Source organism: Alosa sapidissima, chromosome 22 (genome assembly GCF_018492685.1).
Source record: "Alosa sapidissima isolate fAloSap1 chromosome 22, fAloSap1.pri, whole genome shotgun sequence".
Lineage (NCBI taxonomy): Eukaryota > Metazoa > Chordata > Actinopteri > Clupeiformes > Clupeidae > Alosa > Alosa sapidissima.
Window position 1 is genome coordinate 1,162,752 of NC_055978.1, and position 20,186 is coordinate 1,182,937.

Below are 20,186 nucleotides of genomic sequence, written 5' to 3' on the forward strand. Positions count from 1 at the left end.
ACTTTATCACAAAACCCACACAGCTCAGCATGTAATGGCAGTACAGAAAAATAAAAGCTTTAATCCCCCAAGCTTGTCCGTAGTTAATCGATTACTTCTTTTAATTCGTTCACGAATCTATTCCAATTACCCAAAATATGTGTACACTTTAACCGTTTACTTTTTTTATCAGAAAACTTCTTATATCCAATGACATCTAGAGCTCATCAATCATTGATATAGGCACGTTACTTGTCAAAACACTTAATGACACAAACTTCAATACTCTCATTAATGTGCAGCTTTAAATCAAAAAAATTCTAATTTACTCCCTAAATTATGTTTATTTTTTAACTTTACTCTTGGTTCTTTTCACGCACAGAGGAGAAAAAACTCTTTGCTTTCACCTGGTCAGAGTTTCTTCACTGCGGCGGGTGCACACGCGCACAGCGTCCTCCCTCTTGGTAGGCTTCCAGCTGGGGTTGGTCACATCAGCCCGGGGCCCCAAAGTAGACTCTTCTTACAGATGTGAAGTTTCAAAATCTGCCCTCGATGTCTGTTTGAACCCGAAGACTCAGTCTGACCTCGCCGAATGGATGTTCTCGTCTTCCCCCTCCTCTTGCGTTCGGGTCACGGAAACCAAATGTTGGATTCACGATCGTTTTGCGTTGTGTTTTAGTTCTGATGTCTGTACTGAAGATGGTCAATAAAGCTTGACGGCTGGATCAGGATCGGTGATTAAAAGAATTTATTGTAGATGGTACAACACTCACTAACCGAGCACAGGCTAAGTCTCAAACAGTAAAACTGCACAGAGTCTAACAGGTGTGGTAGTTAGTAGAAGCGGGCTGCTGCTGAGCGTCTTGGCATAAGATGCTCCCCGAGTCGCTTCCTCGATCCGTCTCGAAGTCCAAACCTGAGACAAAGCCTGTTATACTAAAATCATATCAACGTAAATCATGCCAACGTGGAAGGTACCAGCCATAGCTCAAAAATAATAGGAAAAGTACTAGCCCTGAAAACAGAATAACAAGGTGATATCTCATTCTGCCCATGCTATCACTACGGCCATGAACATGGCAGTCTGACCTGTTGATGGTAAATCCTATGTGCAGCCACACAGGCGCCTAAGGATTAGAACTAAGGAGTGAAACAATGGCATGTACCTCTCCACGTCTCTACTACACACAAAAGTAACACAGATGAACACATCAGAATACATACAGAAATACCCCAGATTTCTACAGCTTTTTACCTCTCAGGTCTCAGGAGAAAAACCTGGCTGTTAGTAAAACCTGCTGTTAGGACTAAACATGATGAAGCAGCTTTTAGCTGTAATGCAGTTCAGCTCTGGAACCAACTTCACATGACATCAAAAAGGCCTGTAACTGTAGCCAATTTTAAATCTAGACTTAAGACCAAACTGTTCTCAGATGCCTTCTGCTAACTGCACTGAGTTACAAATTCTGAATCTGTCTTCTACCTTGTGTCTTTTATTTTGTCTTTTTATTTATTCTTTATTTTTAAATGATTTTACCTTGTGCGTTTTTTATATTTTCTTTTTTATTATGATCTTTATCCTTTAAACTATTATTTGACTATTGCCCTTCTGTGCTTTTGTTTATGTAAAGCACATTGAATGACCTCTGTGTATGAAATGCACTATATAAATAAACTTGACTTGACTTGAAGAGAACTGGACCACCCTTTGTAATTGGCAAAAACTCTGACTGGACATTTAATGACTTCATACACTGAATGAGGACTGTTTATGAAGTCAGTGCATTACCTTAACTAATCTCCCGGTCACCGCCATCTTGACAGTTGACACTGACTTGTACAGGCTTTCTCAAGATGGTGACCACTGGAAGATGAGTTTATATGCACTGACTTCATAAACAATTTTTTAAACCTTTCTGTATACTTACGAAGTTTAAAATACTTTGATATGTCTGTAGGGACCCTTTTCACACTTCCATCGAAGAGTAATGCTATTTTGAGCCTCGTCAGTGGTGGAAGTCAACTCCTTCCAGTGGTATATTTTTAATGCATGTTGTCATCAACATGCATTAAAAAGCTCCACAAGTTTTTTCTTTCCTAGAAACATGGAATCGGTCATTATTGGATCATTACATGGCAAGAAAATCCCCCATTTCACATGTATGTATAAGTCCATGTGTTAGGTTGTTTCCTCACTGACTGAGGAGCTACAAGATGGCACACAGATGTGTGCCAGATGCTGAAGCCTTGTGCCTGATCTAGTGCTTTACTCTACTCTCCTGTAGAATCTTTGGTTTTTAGCAGTTTAAAGGAACACGCCACCCAATGTCAGTAGTAATATATGTTCTTACCTTAACTTTCACGAGTTGAGTCATACCTCTCCCGTGTCGGTACGTGCACTCAAACGCTCTGGTGCGCTGCGCGAATGTGTTAGCATGTTGCTATGCTAGCGGGCTCAGATGTAGCCATAGAGGGAGGAAGATCGCAGTAATCAAAAACATCCACGTTTTCCCTACTTAAATACAGTTGCACGAGTAGTTGATAAAAATGTGTAAGGTCACACAACATGAAACGTGGCGATTTTCCAAGCGAATAAACAGGAGAACTACAATGTGTGGCGCAATAGCACTTGGGAGTACTTCGACCTAGCGTAGTAATATTAATTAACGGGAGAGGTATGACTCAACTCGTAAAAGTTAAGGTGAGAACATATATTACTACTGACATTGGGTGGCGTGTTCCTTTAAGATATGTTTACTTTATCCCGCTGGTGGCATAGTCAATCTCAGGGTGTAAGACAGCATCTCAGGTATTCTTGCCTGTCTTTATATAACTATTATAACTATTATAACTATTCTCCTCTTTCAGACTGTTCAACACAAGCTGGCAGAACTTAAGACTGAAATTTGTGTAGGCAGAGCATTTATAGATACCTGCCTCCAGCTACATGCTTTGAGACGGTTGGACTCTTCCACTGCATCTATGGCTAAGTACTGGTGAGAGTAAGGAGAAATGTCATCATCATTTTTGGCAGCAGTCTGCCAAGATTTTGGAAGAGGCTCACAAAAAGCATGTTAGTTGACCTAAGATTTCTGTCATCCTCCCTCAGGACGTCTGAGTTGCAGAACAAAGTAGCAACTCAGTGTTTGCAAATGCATGGTGGATGGGGGTACATGTGGGAGTATCCTATTGCAAAGTAAGTTACAAAGTTGGCCTGACTTGTACTCACAGGCCCTTATCCACCTGTTTACTTTACACTTTTTTATACAGTATATTTGTGTTTTATGAGGTAATTATTCTCTCTCTCTCCCTCTCTCTCAACCCATCAAGAGCATTTGCTGACTCCCGAGTTCAGCCCATATATGGAGGAACTAATGAAATCATGAAAGAGCTGATTGCCCGTACCATTGTGGGACAACAATAGAGAGAGGGGTGATGGTGAACCTCAGTGTACAGTAAATGCACTACTGGTAAATGTCAATGAGTCAAGACGAATGTGCATCTGCATCAGGGTTAATGAAATTATTTGTCTTCGAGTTATGATTTCCTGTAGCATTGTGCCATTTTAGTGACTGAAAAGATTAAATGTGCCGTTTTAATGTGTTGTGCGAGCCATTATTAATGCTTTACAGTAGGAGCCATCAAATCAGACTTGAATGGTCCGTGCCATTGTTTACTTGCTATATTTTTGAATAAAATAAATGTTGTACATAATAAGGAATTACATTTGACTTGATTTTGTTCTGATATACACAGAAACGGTGTCATACGTGAAATGTACAGCAATTTGCTCAAAGCCTGTTATCTGTCTATGGAATTTTCATGGACATCCTTGGAAAAGGTAACTTAAGAACTCTTTAGCAAAAAGAATAATTCTGTTTTTGTGATAAAAAAAAAAAAAATGATTTTGTCTTTCGGAGCTGTGTGGTAAGTGGCCACCTTCGGGTCTAAGTGCCCAAAAGGACATGGGTTTGTTTCCAACCTGTAGTTATTTCCCAATCCTAATTCCATCTCTCTTTCTTGCTCATTCCCTGTCAACCTCTAGTCCTGTCCCAATGAAAGGAGAAAGCTTCAAAAATAAACTTAAAATATATAGCATTTGTTGTTTTAAGTCACAGTTGCAACTGCAGATCTCAGCTTTAGACCTTTGGGCGCTTAGAACACCATGTCCTGTAAAGGACAACAGCACCAGCAAGTCTTAAAAGATCATGGAAGCATGGGCAGAGTACTGTCTCAGGAGGGTTTCAAACCCGGGTCTCCTGAGCTGCAGGTGGATGACTGTGAGCTACTGACCAACTCACAGTTGAGAGTTGAGTGAGGGAGTATCACAAACTGAATTCATGTAAGCAAATTGTCACAATTTCCAAATTCAAGTGAGAAATTTTAACTCAGTTTAAAAATAGACATAGGGCCCTATCATGACATTCTAAAGTGCAGGGCATAACATCATTTTAAACCAATGAGAATGACATCTGTCATTCCCTTTAACGGCGCAAAGCGTGATATGTCAAATAAATGCATCGGTATTTTGGCATTCAACGGCGCATTTGAAGGAGGCTGCTTGCGAGACCGTATGGAATAGTCAATCTTAAACCATGTTTTACTAAAACCTAGCATAGCCTTCACGCATTTGCAACTGTCTATTATTTGAACTCACTGGCAAAGTGAAACTAACTTCACCAAGGAGTCAGTCATTCTCCATACTCATACTCAACTTCACCAAGGAGACAGTTATATGCAGTTACTTTCACTATTGACTGACAATGGGTTACCATCGAAAACATAGGCTGGAAAAAGCAACACTTACCCTAATATTGCTCAAATGACTGAATAAAACAACATTTATGCTAGAGGAATTGCTTATATCTCGTGACAGTGCATCTTCAGCTGTGCTCCATACGTGTCTCTCGCCTCTCCCCTAATCACTTTTAACCGTCATTACCAATTTGCAAATGATGGTGAATAACTACTCATCATGAGATGTACAGTATTTCGTAATATCTTTATTCTAATTATGTTTCCCATTGTAATCGTGCAATTTGTAATGCTTTGCATGGACGTGCACTGGTGTGCGTTCATGAATGATAGAAGGATGGGGCGTGCACCTGCCAATATGACTGTTGACATGCGCTCTTAAAATAGCATATGAACAACTCGCCATTGACTTCTGACCAAGTTTAGGTGGTGTACGATAGCGATTTTTAGACAACGCGCCAGGCCCCTCCCTAGGTTGTTAACTGCCACACCCCTGGGCGCAATGTTTAAAAAATAAACGTGCAAAATACTGAATTAAACTTTGCGCGGGTGGAAAATGAACTTTACGCCATGCGCTGGTGCCCAAAATACAGCCCATAATGTGCCTCAGGTGAGGTTTGAACCCAGGACCTTCACATTATGCACTTGCCTTAATAATTGAGCTACTGTGCATTCTGAGGATGAGCTTGAATCATCTATTGGTGTGCCTGGATCAGGTTGTAGCACAGTGGCACACCATGACAGGTAGAAGTCATTAATTAGGTCGATTGGCAAGACAGGTGTTAAGAAGGTGAAGGTGCAACCAGAGTTTGTTTGGAAAGGACAAGACGTGAATTAACTCATAGAAGACTAATTTAAACTGATTGTCGTCTGTACTTGATGTTCAATGTGGCTCACTTGAGTGCAAAACAAATTCTCTTTGGGGCAATAAAAGTTTCATCATTTGTGTCTGTGTGAGGGGTTAATTTCATTTCATTGCTTGATCTTGGTTGCAAAGCTGGCTGAAAATAAAATTGAACCTGGAAACTTTGATTCAGCTTTGAAATTGATGCCCTAGTTGGCTTAGTAATGCAGACACTTGTAGTGTCCATGTTTTTGGGGTCTTGCAGTGAGTTTGTGTGTGTTAGGTATTGTGTGAAGGGTTTATTTCATTTCATTAGTTGATCTTGGCTTGATGGTAATTTTGATACCAGAGATGAATAAAGACCCAGTCAGACAAATGGTAGGAAAAATCAGGAACAGAGTTTTATTTACAATGATGCGCATCAAAGGAAAGACAGCATTGACTTCACCTAAAGATCCACCAGCTGCTCTAAGTAGACAAGAAAATAGTTAGGTTTTAAGTATCCTTCCAGGCTGATGGGAGATGGCGTTGGTCATCCCATCTCACGTGGACTACACTTAGTTAGACTTAATGGGCCAATTGCTCTGTGAGTTAGCATGGCAGCTAGCTGCGCTGCGATTTAAAACCATACTTTTTAAAACCGAGGTTTTGGAGTTTAACACGCAGCTGAGCATGAAGTTGAACGTGATTGCTGTGTAACGACTCACACAGGATTAGTTAATTCCAAGTTAAACTCGGGTTAAACCAGAACTACTCTGATTTTGAGTTTTAACCCAGCAGATGCAGTCTTAACTTAATGGTGGACGCATTTCAGGATTTTGGGGGATATGTTTTAATGATTGTTGCAGCAAAATATTTTTTTTTTGTGTTATAATTACCAGTAGTTTAAAAGAGATCTCACACACTGTCCATTCCACATGCAATTATTTCATCAGAACACTACAGAACAATGTTTCGGTCAGACCTTCATAATTACCGCCAAAAAACTTTGGAAATGTAAAGTCAATTTTAAAAGTGATAAACGCAAACAATGTTGCAATATATCGTGAAATAGTCTTGTGGAAATCTGGAATCTGATTCTTCCATCATCTCATCCACTGTGTTAATGAAATTAAATCAGTCAATCAATTGTTCTATAAACTGTCAAATGGTTTGCGATAACAACATGTGCATTCGCAATGTAACCTAGTAGCGAGATGGCCTGGCAGTGTGCATGACGCACGCATTTTCAACAGCAGTCTACGAACCACACCACAAAGGGTAAGCAACATAATAGTTACCTGTGCAGTCCTCCACAATTTGGCAATCGACTGGGATGAGCCCCGTTTCCCTCAGCCACAAGGCCTTGGAGGACTTTAATAGGCTACTTCTGGCCTGATGCTGCTGATCTAACAGGCAGGAAGTGCATTCGCCAAGCCATTATTGCGAACCATTTCCATTGACTGCATAAATGGGAATTGACCTTTTATGTTTCGTAACAGTATGATCTGCTGTGCGTCCATTTATTTTACTGACAAATAATCTGTTTTTTGTCGATTTTAGTTAGGCATTTGCCTATTTAAGCAACTCCTATTTTGTAGTCTTTATTGTAGGCTATTGTATCTGGTGTAATAAGACCAAATGTAGTAGACGTTATTATTAATAATACAAATATTTCGGTAACACTTTACTTGACAGTATCGACATAAGAGTGACATGACACTGTCATGACACATGAACCCTAATCCTAACCTTAACCCTAACCCTAATCTTAACCCTAACTTGTTATGACAAAAACCAAATGTCAGAAGCGTTATGTCAAACGTTTATGACTTGTTTATAACACGTTCATGACACTGTCATGTCACTCTGATGTCGATACTGTCAAGTAAAGTGTAACCAATAATTCTAGCCAACAGTGTGTGTAGCCTATGTGTGGTTATAATGGAGCCTATATAATAATATAATATAGGTCTCATCCTGCAAACTATGGTTTAGTCTCTCCTAAAACCACGCTAAATACGCTCTCTGGTGTGTGATGTGAATTTCCTTGAAGACACAACAATTGAGATCAAGGTAAAACGCAGCAGCAGGTTAAACCACAGGTAGGCCTACATATGACACAGCAGTGAAGCTCAAGACGTCACGGGACTTCTTGCGTCACCGGTGAGTTTAAAACCGTGTTAAACTCTAAAAAGTAGCTAGTGACACAGCAATTGCCCCAATGAATAATGTATCGTAAATAAATACAGTGGGGAAAATTAGTATTTAACACGTCAACATTGTTTTCAGTAAGTATACTTCCAGTGAGGCTATTCGCATGACATTTTCACCAGACATTAGTATTAATTTAGGTAATCCACACATATTAAAAAATCCAAACATTAATAGTTATGAGTAAAAAGGTGGAAAGGCAGAGGAAAAAAGTATTGAACACGCTAAGAAAAAGCATTATACAAAGGCAAGGAACAAACTGGAATCATGATGGGTTAAAGCAAAGAGCTTTCCCAAGACCTTTGCAACCTTATTGTAGCAAAACATATCAATGGAACTGGTTACAGATGCATTTCAAAACTTCAGAGTCATCCAGTAAGCAGTATTGGAGCCATTATCTGCAAGTGGAAGGAACATCACTGCATCATCAACCGGCAAATGCACAGGATCTCTTCGCAAGATTTCTGACCAGAGAGTCAGAATGATAGTTAGAAGAGTAGGCCAAGAGCCAAGGACCACTCGGAGAAAGCTCCAGGAAGACTGAGATGCAGCAGGTACAATTATTACCGAGAAAATGACAGGTAATGCACTCCACCGCCATGGTAGTCCAGGCAAAGTAGCATTTTACGACTAATTGTAAAATAATTTTTTGCAGCTTAGATCATTTCATGTCCAGAACAACATACTAAAAGTCCTAAGAAATCCTGGTTGAGGAAATTATGTTCATTTTTAATATTAATAATGTTCAATCCGAGATGTGTGCCAAGAAGGCCAGGCAACAATACACCCACCAATGGGGATATTTTTTTCCTTTCCTTTTCTTTAAAAGTTTTTGTATAACAAGTTTCTTTGAAAAATAATTTGAATATAATGAGCTATACACTAATCGAATATGTCCGAAATACACCCAAATAGGCTTAATTTTTCCTTTACTCTTACCACAATAACACTACATAGTAAAAGTATATGAAAAGTAACGCTCGCTTAATATGTCCTAATTTGCATAGGCAGAAACACCATTCATATGTATGACAAATACATAGGCCCAATCTTCATCCAATCATCCTACTGCCAATGCTGACGACAATGCTGCTTTTAGACTGGCCTCTAACCTAAAAACTGCCTGGCTTGGTAGTACCTGCCAGGGGTATAACCCAGGGGTCAGGATTTGAAGGGTTAGCTTCAGCCACTTAGCATGGGATTTGGCCGCCGACATTTTTGAAAACATGGCGTTACATGGTTGCAACTTCCGGCACCAGTCTTTACATGCTGATTGGTAGATGACGAGTTTAATGTTGGGCACGAGCGTCCTCGCGCGTCCACGTTGGTTTGCATTTCTGGAAGACGACAAATAAACCAGCTAACTAGCCTACATGGATTAAGCTACTGATACTTGACTTAATGCCCAACATGGTTTAGGCTGTATTATACCGGACTTTGTGGTAAATAAAAGAAAACTGAATGTTGTCATAGTAGGCTATTATTTGCCTTATGTGTGGGTTGACAAGGTATGACTGACCATACATTTTAGCAGATGCATAGCAATGACCTATATCCAATTATTAGCCTACTCATTGCGTTGTGTATGAAAACTATTTTCAAAACACACAGGATGTAGTTCCTACCTGTAGTCCATGACAACTCAACGTTGTAGTCTGGATCATGCAACCCGCGAAACCCCTCTATTTACCCATAGTGGTACGGTCCCTCGGTTTCCCAGCGGTAAACTAAGAAGTTCACACAGAGTTTCAATGGTGGTAAACAGTATACGAAGTTGTACGTTTTAACTAGTAAATCAGAAGTTTTTAACAGCTAGTGTGAAGATTTGCATTTCTTGATACCAGGAACAGTTTATACAGATAAGAGATGAAAATGACAATTGAGTGTTATTCTTGGTCCTTTTTTCTGGCTGATAACTAACGGTAATGTTAGTTTCTATTCAACTGGGCTGATGAGCTTGCCTTGACTAGCCGTCCCTCTTCCATCTGACACTGCACATCCTCTGTCTGGACTCGTCTGGACAGAAAGATTGCTCAGGGCAATGGGCCTACTCTGCGAGAGATCTGCAGCTGCCACGACCACCGAGCTGCGGCTGACCTGCGAGCTACCATAACGTTAATGTATAGCACTGCTAGCTAGTGATGGCCAAATGAAGCTTTGGTGAACCACTGAACCACAGCAGTGTGAACCTAGCAACACTAGCTGAAAAGCAAAAAGATGGCCGCCACACATTTTTCAACATAAAAGTCCTTAGCAAACCAATATTTTTGGTTACATATACTGGTTTGGGTAAGGACTTTTATGTTGAAAAATCTACATGTGGCAGCCATATTGTTTTTTTTTTTCATTACTGTTGCTAGCTTCACACTGCTGTGGTTTAGTGGTTCACCAAAGCTTCATTTGCCCATCACTACTGCTAGCCTCTGATGCTGGGTGCCTGCAGTCTGGATTGAGTGTTGACGTGGGGAGCTCTGATGGCGACGTCGGGAGCCATGAAGCAACAAACGGTCCTTGCTAAAGCCACCGAGCTGCTGATCAGCAGGAAGATCGCCCATCATGACTTCAGACTGTTGTTCTTCCAGTGCTCTGCTCTCTAGACTGCCAGTAAATTCTCTGAGTTGGTCAGTGAAAGAACTTTGTTGGTCTCGCATTGGCAGTTTCACGTGGGTCATCATTGCCCTTGGACTTTTTCAGCCGGTTGGAAATTGGACTAATTTTAACATGATTATTATTATTATTATTATTTTATTTATTTATTTTCAATTTGCTGTGTTGTCTGTCTTGTATGTCTTAGTGTCACGGGAATGCTGGCGACTACGCCGCTCCGTCCAGCATCTTTTGTGTTTGTTATTTTTTTAAATGTTTTTGTCATGAGGTGTCAACGCTGGCGACTACGCCGCTCCGTCTGGCATTTTTTGTCTTATTGTCTTTTGTTTTTTGTCAATGTCTTGTATGTGGAGCGCTTTGGGTTGCACTCTGTGCATGTTAAATGCGCTATACTAAATAAAACTGACTTGACTTGACTTCATTGTGTAAAGTTTTATTGTGGTAGGAGTAAAGGAAATAATTAAGCCTATGCTGGTATTCACCCCTTGCAAGTGACGTCACGTTTTGTTCGCGCCACAGCAAAATAGCCTAGTGGACGGCAAGAACACGAATCAAATCAATGGGTTGTAATGGGACATATCGCACAGCTAGGAGATTATAGTGAGATTTAACCGTAGTAATGCCCTTCCACGACTGTTGGCTTATTGTTTGGAATACAACAACATCCCATGTTCTTGCATAGATATATTTTGGTTTGTTTTCTTTGTGTTTCGGGAGTATTTCAACCACAATTGCATGCTTATCTCCTCAGTGTATGAAGCACAGCAGCGGTTGCTATAGCAACTCGTGTGTGCGGCTGCACAGAAAGTACCCTACTGGTGCTGAAAAGGTGAATAGATTGTAGAATAGCCAAAGAAGATGTAGAATTGTTATAAAACCTTTAAAATCTCTAAACAATCACAAGTAGGGCAGTTCATCACAGTTCATCCATTGCAACTGGATTGATGAAAGGTCACTTACACCTGTAGGCTACATTGTATTTGGGAAAAGCAAAAGGTATCAGCATAATGTTATTTATTTATTTATTTATTTATTTTTTATGTATTTTTAAACAAAAACATCTCTGTCAGTTCCATGCCGTTTTCAACAGCTAGCCTAGTCTGAAACGAAATGCTGTTTTACATCTAACCAGTGGTGCAAATAACTGACATGTCCAAATGGGCCTTGATGAAATGCGTCGCTAGACTGTTCATACACATTTTAATGGGCCAAAGTTGAAGAGCTTTTGTCCGTTATTGTTAGTGCAAATATAGGCTGATTCATGTTCCCTTGCATTGTTTAACTGAGGTCCATGGCTAGTCTGGCTTTCATCAGACCAAGCTCAATCTTTTTAAGAAATCAAAAAATAAATAGCGGGCAGATCAGGCTGGGTTCACCCAGCCTAGTCCATAGGCACCCGATATTGTTTAATTTTCCGATTGAGATATACACGCTCTGGTTATTCTAAATGCAAAAATGCATCAGGGAGTTATGACAAAACGGTAAATAACAAACTAGATCCTAATAGAAAGCTGTTAGCTTCCCTAAGCTACAGGTAGGGTTATAAGGTAGGCCTATTTACAACATAAATTGCCAATAGGCTATGCTGGCGACACAAATAAAATCTCCTTTGGAAACCAATGGCTTACGCCTTACAGTATCAAGCGGACTTAAACTGTCATATCGTGGCGAAAAATTGTAATAACATTCAAGCAGCTCCATGAGTCAAGGAAAGCGCGAATGAAGTAGCCACTTCTAAATGGGACCCACTACACAGTAGCTTAAGGTGTGTTGCTAAAGCAGCCATAATGAAATGAAGGTGTCATTGTTTGGATACTTCACACACACGTGCTTTTTAATTTCACAAGACTACAACTACCAAGCTGTAATCAAAGCACATCGATTCCCCTCTCACACCATGCACGCACTTAAAACAAAATAAACAGGCGTCTCAGTCTCACGCATGTATAGGCAAAACTGTATCAGACCGGTGTAACGTTGGTAAATCTTCCATTGCACAGAATGATTTTGTAGCACGTGCAATTAATGACAGTCGAAAGATACAAACAGTGCTGCTATACATTTGCTTGGTATAACCGCATTTATAGTTTTCTACAAATGCAATAAATCAAATGCCTCCATCACTCAACCAACGCTAACGGTAACGTTACCTAGGTCCTTATTGATATTACAAGATTAACGTACCTGCAGTAAAAACCAAGCATGTCCGATAAACATCCTGAGATTTATTTCGGCTTCAAGAAGAAATGGGAATTACACTTCATGTGAACATCGTCCTATCCTTATTAGATGTTCGCTGCGGTAAATTACAGTCCTTGTATGAAGCGTCCATTGTTTTTTCCAACCCACTTTTAACGTCCAACAAAATTACGTCTCACTGCAACGATGCGCCATCTAGTGGACAAACGACTACTTCTCGCCAATACTGAAAATGCAGCCATGATGATGATGATGAATATTTATTTTGGCTTTCTTTTAATCCTACTGAACCCCGGGGACGAAATGAAATTTTTCCGTAAAAGTCTAGTGGGGCTACATACCCACCACATTTCATGTACCCCGGTGGTTCGGTGTCCCGGGTATCAATGACCAAAAATTCAGGGAGTAGATGACGGGAAAAATTCTTGAATTGTGTGCATGTGTGCGTGTACAAATGTATGTTTATGTGTGTGGGTGTGTGTGTGTGTGTGTATGTGCGTGCTTGTGTGTTTGCCTGCGTATGTGTGTTTGTGCATGTGCATGCATGCGTACATATGTCTACTGTGTGAGAATGTGTCATACGTATGATTACTGTAAATGTATGTGTGTGCGTGTGTATCTGTTTATGCACATGTGTGCACATGGAATGGGTTAACATGACCCCTGGAGGCAAACATACGGAAAAAATTGGTCATCCTAGGCCCTACAGTTCTCAAGATATTCACAGAGAACTGTGTCTGCCCTACCCTCCTTTCGGGGGGTCCAGTCCAGCGGGGGGGCTACAGATCAAAACGAAGAATGACGGTTCCATGCTATCCATGTGGGGGTACATGCCCACCAAGTTTTGTGTACCCCGGTCTTTCAGTGTCCTGGGAATCCTTGTTGGTGTACGTCACTAAATGTACACATAAATTATTTTATTGTAAGGCCCCCCATGAACGAAAGTACACAAAACTTGGCATGCATTCGGAGGGTGTCATAATGATCCTACACTTTTAATTTCGTGCAGTTTTGACCTTGTCAGCCAGAGATATTGTGATGAAAACACCTAATTTTTTGCTTTTTAATTTTTAACTAGGTGGCGCTATACATGAAATAAGTGGTAATGGGATGGGTTGACATGCCCCCTTAAGACCAACATACATAAAAAAGGTGGACCTCCTAGGCCCTACGGTTATCGAGATATTCACAGAAAACTGTCTCCGGCCACCTACAGGCCAGTTGGTGTATAGTAACATAAATTAATTTATTGTGTGGCCCCCCATGAACGGAATTCCACAAAACTTGGCGTGCATACAGAGGGTGTCATAATGATCCTACAATTCCAATTTCGTGCAGTTTTGACTATGTTAGGTCACAGATACCTTCAATTACAACACCTCATTTTTACTTTTTTGTGTTTAACTAGGTGGCGCTATACATGAAATGAGTGGTTATGGAATGGGTTGACATGGCCCCTTGAGATCAACATACAAAAAAAAAATGGTCCTCCTAAACCCTACAGTTTTCGAGATATTCACAGAAAACTGTGTTTGCCCTACCCTCCTTTCGGGGGGTCCAGTCCAGCGGGGGGGCTACAGATCAAAACGAAAAATGATGGTTCCATGCTATCCATGTGGGGTTACATGCCCACCAAGTTTCGTGTACCCCGGTCTTTCAGTGTCCCGGGAATCATTGACGGAAATTTGGGCATGCGAAAAAGAAAAAAACAAAAAAAGAAAAAAAAAAAAAAAATCTGACTAAACCTATATGACCGCCGCTTCGCTGCGCGGCGGTCATAAATAACGATCAGTCCCTAGATTGCTGCTGGGCTATATGTCTTGGTTCTGTTAACAACTCATTGTCAAACGCATAGCCTATCTCGCGGTTGCATCCATTACAAACAAACATGCAATGTGAACGTCTGGGATTGGGGAGAGCACTAAATGCTCTACTGAATAAGCACGAAGTCAAACCTTTAAAAGAAAAACACTCTTTAATAATCCAAAAAAATAAACCGCTAATGAAGTAAACTTGTGACCATCAAAAATCGTTTATCGCTTGTAACTCCGTGATACCAGGACGTAACAGGAAGGCATTTGGCTGAGCAACGGAGGTTAATATGCTCCATGTTTTGTCCAAACTGTCTATCATCGTTGCACTCGGAGAAAACCGGAATGTTTCATTCGTCCCCGTTTCAATCGTCCCGGTTGTACCTACTCAAAACGCAGATAGAACCTTATTATTCTAAGGTAGCGAAATAGCGTTCAGCATGATTCATGCCCAATTAATTCCCCCTGTTAAAGTGTTCGCCTTTGTAGTTTGGTTTCGTGATAGCCTATGATAAACGGCTTATGGCCAAATATGTGAAAACGTTAAAATACAGTAGGAGATAAACCCGGAAAAAGTTGACAGTGATTTTTTCATAATCACTTTGGAGGGTCATAGAAAAATGTATTGCTGGCGAGGGAGGGTCACGTCTTTTTGGACTAATGCTCCCAAAACTCCTCCGGTAGCCCCTTAAATAAATAACGAACAGTCCCTAATGAAGTAAACTTGTGACCATCAAAAATCGTTTATCACCTGTAACTCCGTGATAACAGGACGTAACAGGAAGGCATTTGGTATGGCTGAGCAACGGAGGTTAATACTCTATATTTTGTCCAAATGATGTCTGTCTATCATCGTTGCACTCGGAGAAAACCAGAATGTTTAATTTGTCCTGCGTCTCTACGGCTGTAAACGGGATTCACTCGCAGTTAACCAAATATTTCTTTATTAGGGCAGGGCAGGCATATTTCTGGCTATTACATTATTTCTAAACCAGTCTGCTAAAGTCTGTAGTGAAGTCTGTGTAGGGTTTTCCAGGCTCCATTTCTTTTTACGAGACACCCTGCTCACTTGAGCCATCTACCGGTTGTTTGGGTTGTTGCAGCGTCTCACTGGAAAAATACAAATTAAAGTCGCGTGATACCGCGTGATCCCACGCGCTGACCGCGAGTGAAGCTGGCCAAGTCGAAGCACTGCCCACTGTAGGCTACTACTACTAGTAGTAGTAATAATAATAATAATAATAGGCGATGATAATAATAATAATAATAATAATACTTAACTTCCAGCAGCATGTTACAGGACCCACCCACAACCTTGGCAACACCCTCGATCTAGTCATTTCCAGAGGGATAGAAGTCACAGACTTATCAGTAAATGATATAAATATGTCTGATCATCATTGTGTATCTTTTAATATTGTACTACATACTCCAAAAATTCATCCCGAAATTGCAATCAAATCGCGACTCTTGGACATTAGAGCAGAACAGCAGTTCATAGCTCTTATAGACTCCATAAATTTAGATATTTTACATCATCCCATTGATCAAATGGTAGAGGCTCTCAATCGTGAATTAGGCGCTCTGCTTGACAGAGTGGCACCCTTAAAGACTAAAAAAAGGCCCTGTAGCAAACTGACACCTTGGATGAACGAAAATATCCATGATCTAAAAAGATCATGTAGGAAAGCTGAGAGAACATGGAGAAAAACTAAGTTACAGGTTCACCGTGCCATTCTAAAAGAAAAAATTGCAAATTATAATAGAGCTATTCGGAATGAGAGGAGGAACCACTTCTCTAAGGTAATTGCTGAAAACAGTGGAAACTCTAGGGTGTTGTTCTCTACCATTGATAGGCTATTGCATCAAACACCTTTTGATACACTCAGTCAGGCATCCTCTCTAAGATGCGAAGAATTTGCAGACTTCTTCAAAAACAAAGTCATTTCTATAAGGGAGGCTATTGGTAACACAAGTAATATGTTTGATAGTACACCCAAAAACAGCCCCCCAAAATTATAACTCAAACCGGCTCCTCAACATGTGTTTTAGATCCAATCCCTACTACATTCCTCAAAAAAGTATATGATGGCTTAGCTCCCTTTTTTCTCAAGGTAATAAATACCTCATTAGAAACAGGTATATTTCCAACTGCTTTTAAAACCGCTGTTGTGAAACCTTTACTTAAAAAGTCAAATCTTGACCATACCAATCTGAGCAACTACAGGCCTATATCAAATCTATCGTTTTTGAGCAAAGTACTTGAAAAAGTTGTTTGTAATCAGTTAAATACCTTCCTCAACGAAAACAGTATCCTTGAAAAATTCCAATCAGGTTTTAGATCAAATCACAGCACAGAAACGGCTCTAGTAAAAATAGTCAATGATCTCAGACTAGCTACCGACTCAAACAAAGTCTCAATCCTTATTCTTCTGGATTTGAGTGCGGCATTTGACACCATTGATCATAGCATCCTAATTCACCGCCTTGCGAAGTGGGTGGGTCTCTCTGATAATGCTCTAAACTGGTTTCAAACCTACATTACTGGCAGAGATTTTTATATCAGTCTAGGAGATCATGTATCTGAAAAACATGACTTGCCTTTTGGTGTGGCCCAGGGGAGCTGCCTTGGTCCCCTGCTATTTTCTCTATATATGCTTCCATTGGGAAACGTCATAAGTCAACATAATGTAAACTTCCACAGCTACGCAGATGATACCCAATTGTATCTTTCTGTTGAGCCAACTAACCCAGATGGCCTTTGCTCCCTCACTGCATGCCTAACCTCCATTAATCAGTGGATGAGCAAAAACTTTTTGAAACTAAATGATGACAAAACAGAGGTACTTCTGGTTGGACCAAAACTAAAGCGAGATATTATTCTTAGTAATCTGGGGAACTTGGCACACCAGGTCAAACCAAAAGTAACAAGCCTCGGTGTCATCTTAGATGCAGAGTTAAGTTTTAAGCCCCATATCAGTAAAGTTACTCAGACAGCCTATTTCCACTTGAGAAACATTGCCAAAGTGCGGCCCTTTTTAACTCAACAAGATGCAGAAAAACTAATTCACGCCTTTATCACTAGCAGGTTAGACTACTGCAATGCACTTTTCACTGGTCTTCCCAAAAAACATCTAAAGAAATTGGCACTCATACAGAACTCTGCGGCTAGACTTTTAACTAAGACTAAGAAGAGAGAACACATCACCCCTGTGTTGGCTGAACTGCACTGGCTCCCTATTTCCTATAGAATTGATTTTAAGGTTATGTTAATTACTTACAAAGCTCTGAATGGCATAGCACCTTCATATATCTCTGAGCTTTTAATATCTTATCAACCACAAAGGAAACTTAGATCATCCAATTCTAATCTTTTAATCGTACCCAAAGTGCTCCACAAACAAAGTGGAGAAGCTGCGTTTATCCATTATGCCCCCAAACTATGGAACACCCTGCCTCTGTACATCAAGCAGGCGAGTTCAGTAAATATTTTTTAAAAAGATCTGAAAACATACCTGTACAGGAAAGCTTTTAGTTAACTCATCTTATCCTGTAGACTACATTTTCAGATTATTCTACATCTGCTACTATTGGAGGGCGCAGCCAGCCAGAAGCAGATGGGCTCCCCCTATTAAGTCAGGTTCTGCTCAAGGTTTCTTCCTGGAATATGGGAGTTTTTCCTTGCCACAGTTGCCATATGGCGTGCTTGTGGGGGGTAAGAGGGTTAAGGCTGCCAGTCTTATGACGTCATTTTCTATATTTTTGATATGTTGCTGAGCATATCATAAACAGCAAAGAAAAGTGATTGATAATGACTGACTGACTACTATTGTGTTACATGCTTCAAATGTAAAGCACTTTGAGCTGCATTCTGTGTATGAAAGGTGCTATACAAATAAAGCTTTATTATTATTATTATTATTATTATAGATGTAATATTGGCGACTTATTCTTGCCACCTTAACAGGCTATGTTCACAACACTAGATTTATAATGGTCAATGAGCAGACAGCATGTAAAACATGAAATGTTTTATTAAGTATTCGCTGGGGAATTGCAGACGAGAATGACACACAATTTATTCAGGCGACACTTGGTTTAAATCCGGGAGTCCTTCTTCTGCCTTTGGATGATGGGTCTTTCAATGCAGCTCCTGCGAACGAGAGAAGACATGACACTAAATCTACGTGTTTTTTTCAAATGCACATCTTTGGGTTACCTGTTTTCCTTGGATCAAAAAGCACACTGGATTACTGGACGAGAGATTTGCAGGTATGTTAATTGTCCAATGCTTTTGAAAACATGTCCCACACCAAAAGGCTACATCGTTATGCAGGCATGTTGTTTTAACCATGTGTGTGTGAAACATAGTGCATTTTCCAAGGCATGGTTTTGGCCTAGTATTTGATTCAATGTTTACAATGTAACGTTACGTGTGCAGTAGCAGTACCTGAGCTGATATGGTCTCTAGAATCCAGTGACACGTCTGGCCTCCACTCCATGTGTTGGTCTGAAAGACACAAAAAAGCCAGTTGTCAAACAATTCGTGATATGCATAGACACAGGTAGTATAACTAACTTTTTCAGAAAATGTAATTTAACAGCGAATGGCAATAGCCCATATTATATTTTGAGCCTGTAAAACCTGCATGATCTGAAACGTACCGTATGATCTGAAACTGACTACATGCTATGGCTAGTAAATGCATAATGCTCAAGACATAGTCGTACCGTTTTCTTTACCAAAGCAGGCCTCTGTTGTGTGGTCACAAGTGGGATTAGACATGGGCCATGGGTGACAGCTGACCAAAGTGCTCATTTTCATATCCTTTCCAATAGCATCCTTGGGAGGACAACTAAAATCAAATGTGAGTATTGAATCACAAGTGCACACTGAAAAGACACACGTTTTTGTATTTGGATAAAAGGACACCATTTTTATAGACTGATATTGATTCATTTTCCTTTGCAAGATTTGTTTAAAAGCAGTAATAGTGCGTACACAACTTACATTAGAGGTTGAAAGTGCACATCGCAGGGATCCATGTAAAGGTCTTGAACACTGAAACAAATAAATTATAGTTTTAATTTTCCACACAGGAAATGCCAGATATTCATAAGTACGTTCTCAATTAATTTGACCCATCATGAGTTGTCAATACTTATCAGCATTTCCCTGGAGCTTCATTCATCTTTGCAGAGTTGTTTTCTCCAATTCACCTTACCACCTGTCCACCTATCTGTACCACTGATCTGCAGTTATTGCTCTATAGATATACATATATAGCACTAGGCCACTACTATTAGTAGAACACAGACATTACTTGAATTTGTACACAGATATCACTGGAATTTGTACTAATTATCATACACCTTATCCACTATATCAAGTAAATGACATGACATGTGATCCATAAAACAGATTTTATTTTACATTGTGTTTCCTTTCCTCTTTCCTCTTCCATCTTAAACAAAGAAAAACATTGCAAGATTGTTAGTAATGTTTGATTAAATAAATTATAAGAGGGCTGTTATGGTGCAATCATTATGACTCATTTACCACTTTAATTTCCTGTGTGGCGCCAACTTAAGCGCCTGGCCAATGGCATCTTCTGCCTGGTCCGGCTTTATTTTAAATAATTTCTGGCATGCTCCTAAAACACATAGTAAAGATTTAGAGTTGTCAAACAGATCCATGTTTTAACACCATCGTACATATGGTGTGACACCGAAAACCCAAACAATACCCAACTTTACTTGTAATAAGTAAATAAAGTATTTATTGCAATAAGCAACAG

The 20,186-nt window shown here is 40.0% G+C and overlaps 1 protein-coding gene and 1 long non-coding RNA gene across 2 annotated transcripts in view; one reads left to right on the forward strand and one right to left on the reverse strand.

The window, feature by feature from the left end:
- Positions 1–3,700, forward strand: part of acadl (acyl-CoA dehydrogenase long chain) — a 64,161-nt gene extending 60,461 nt beyond the window's left edge. Inside the window, exons 9-11 of the mRNA XM_042077948.1 lie at positions 2,848–2,975; positions 3,089–3,175; positions 3,310–3,700. Of these exons, the coding sequence (XP_041933882.1) occupies positions 2,848–2,975; positions 3,089–3,175; positions 3,310–3,403 (309 nt within the window). The 3' untranslated portion in view covers positions 3,404–3,700. The remainder of the gene's footprint in view (positions 1–2,847; positions 2,976–3,088; positions 3,176–3,309) is intronic.
- On the reverse strand, positions 705–17,084 carry LOC121696880. Its single transcript, XR_006026342.1, has 3 exons — positions 17,074–17,084; positions 6,239–6,244; positions 705–1,145 (listed from the first exon to the last, which is right to left on the reverse strand). It is a non-coding gene; the product is annotated as an uncharacterized LOC121696880 (long non-coding RNA).
- Positions 17,085–20,186: the final 3,102 nt, after the last annotated feature.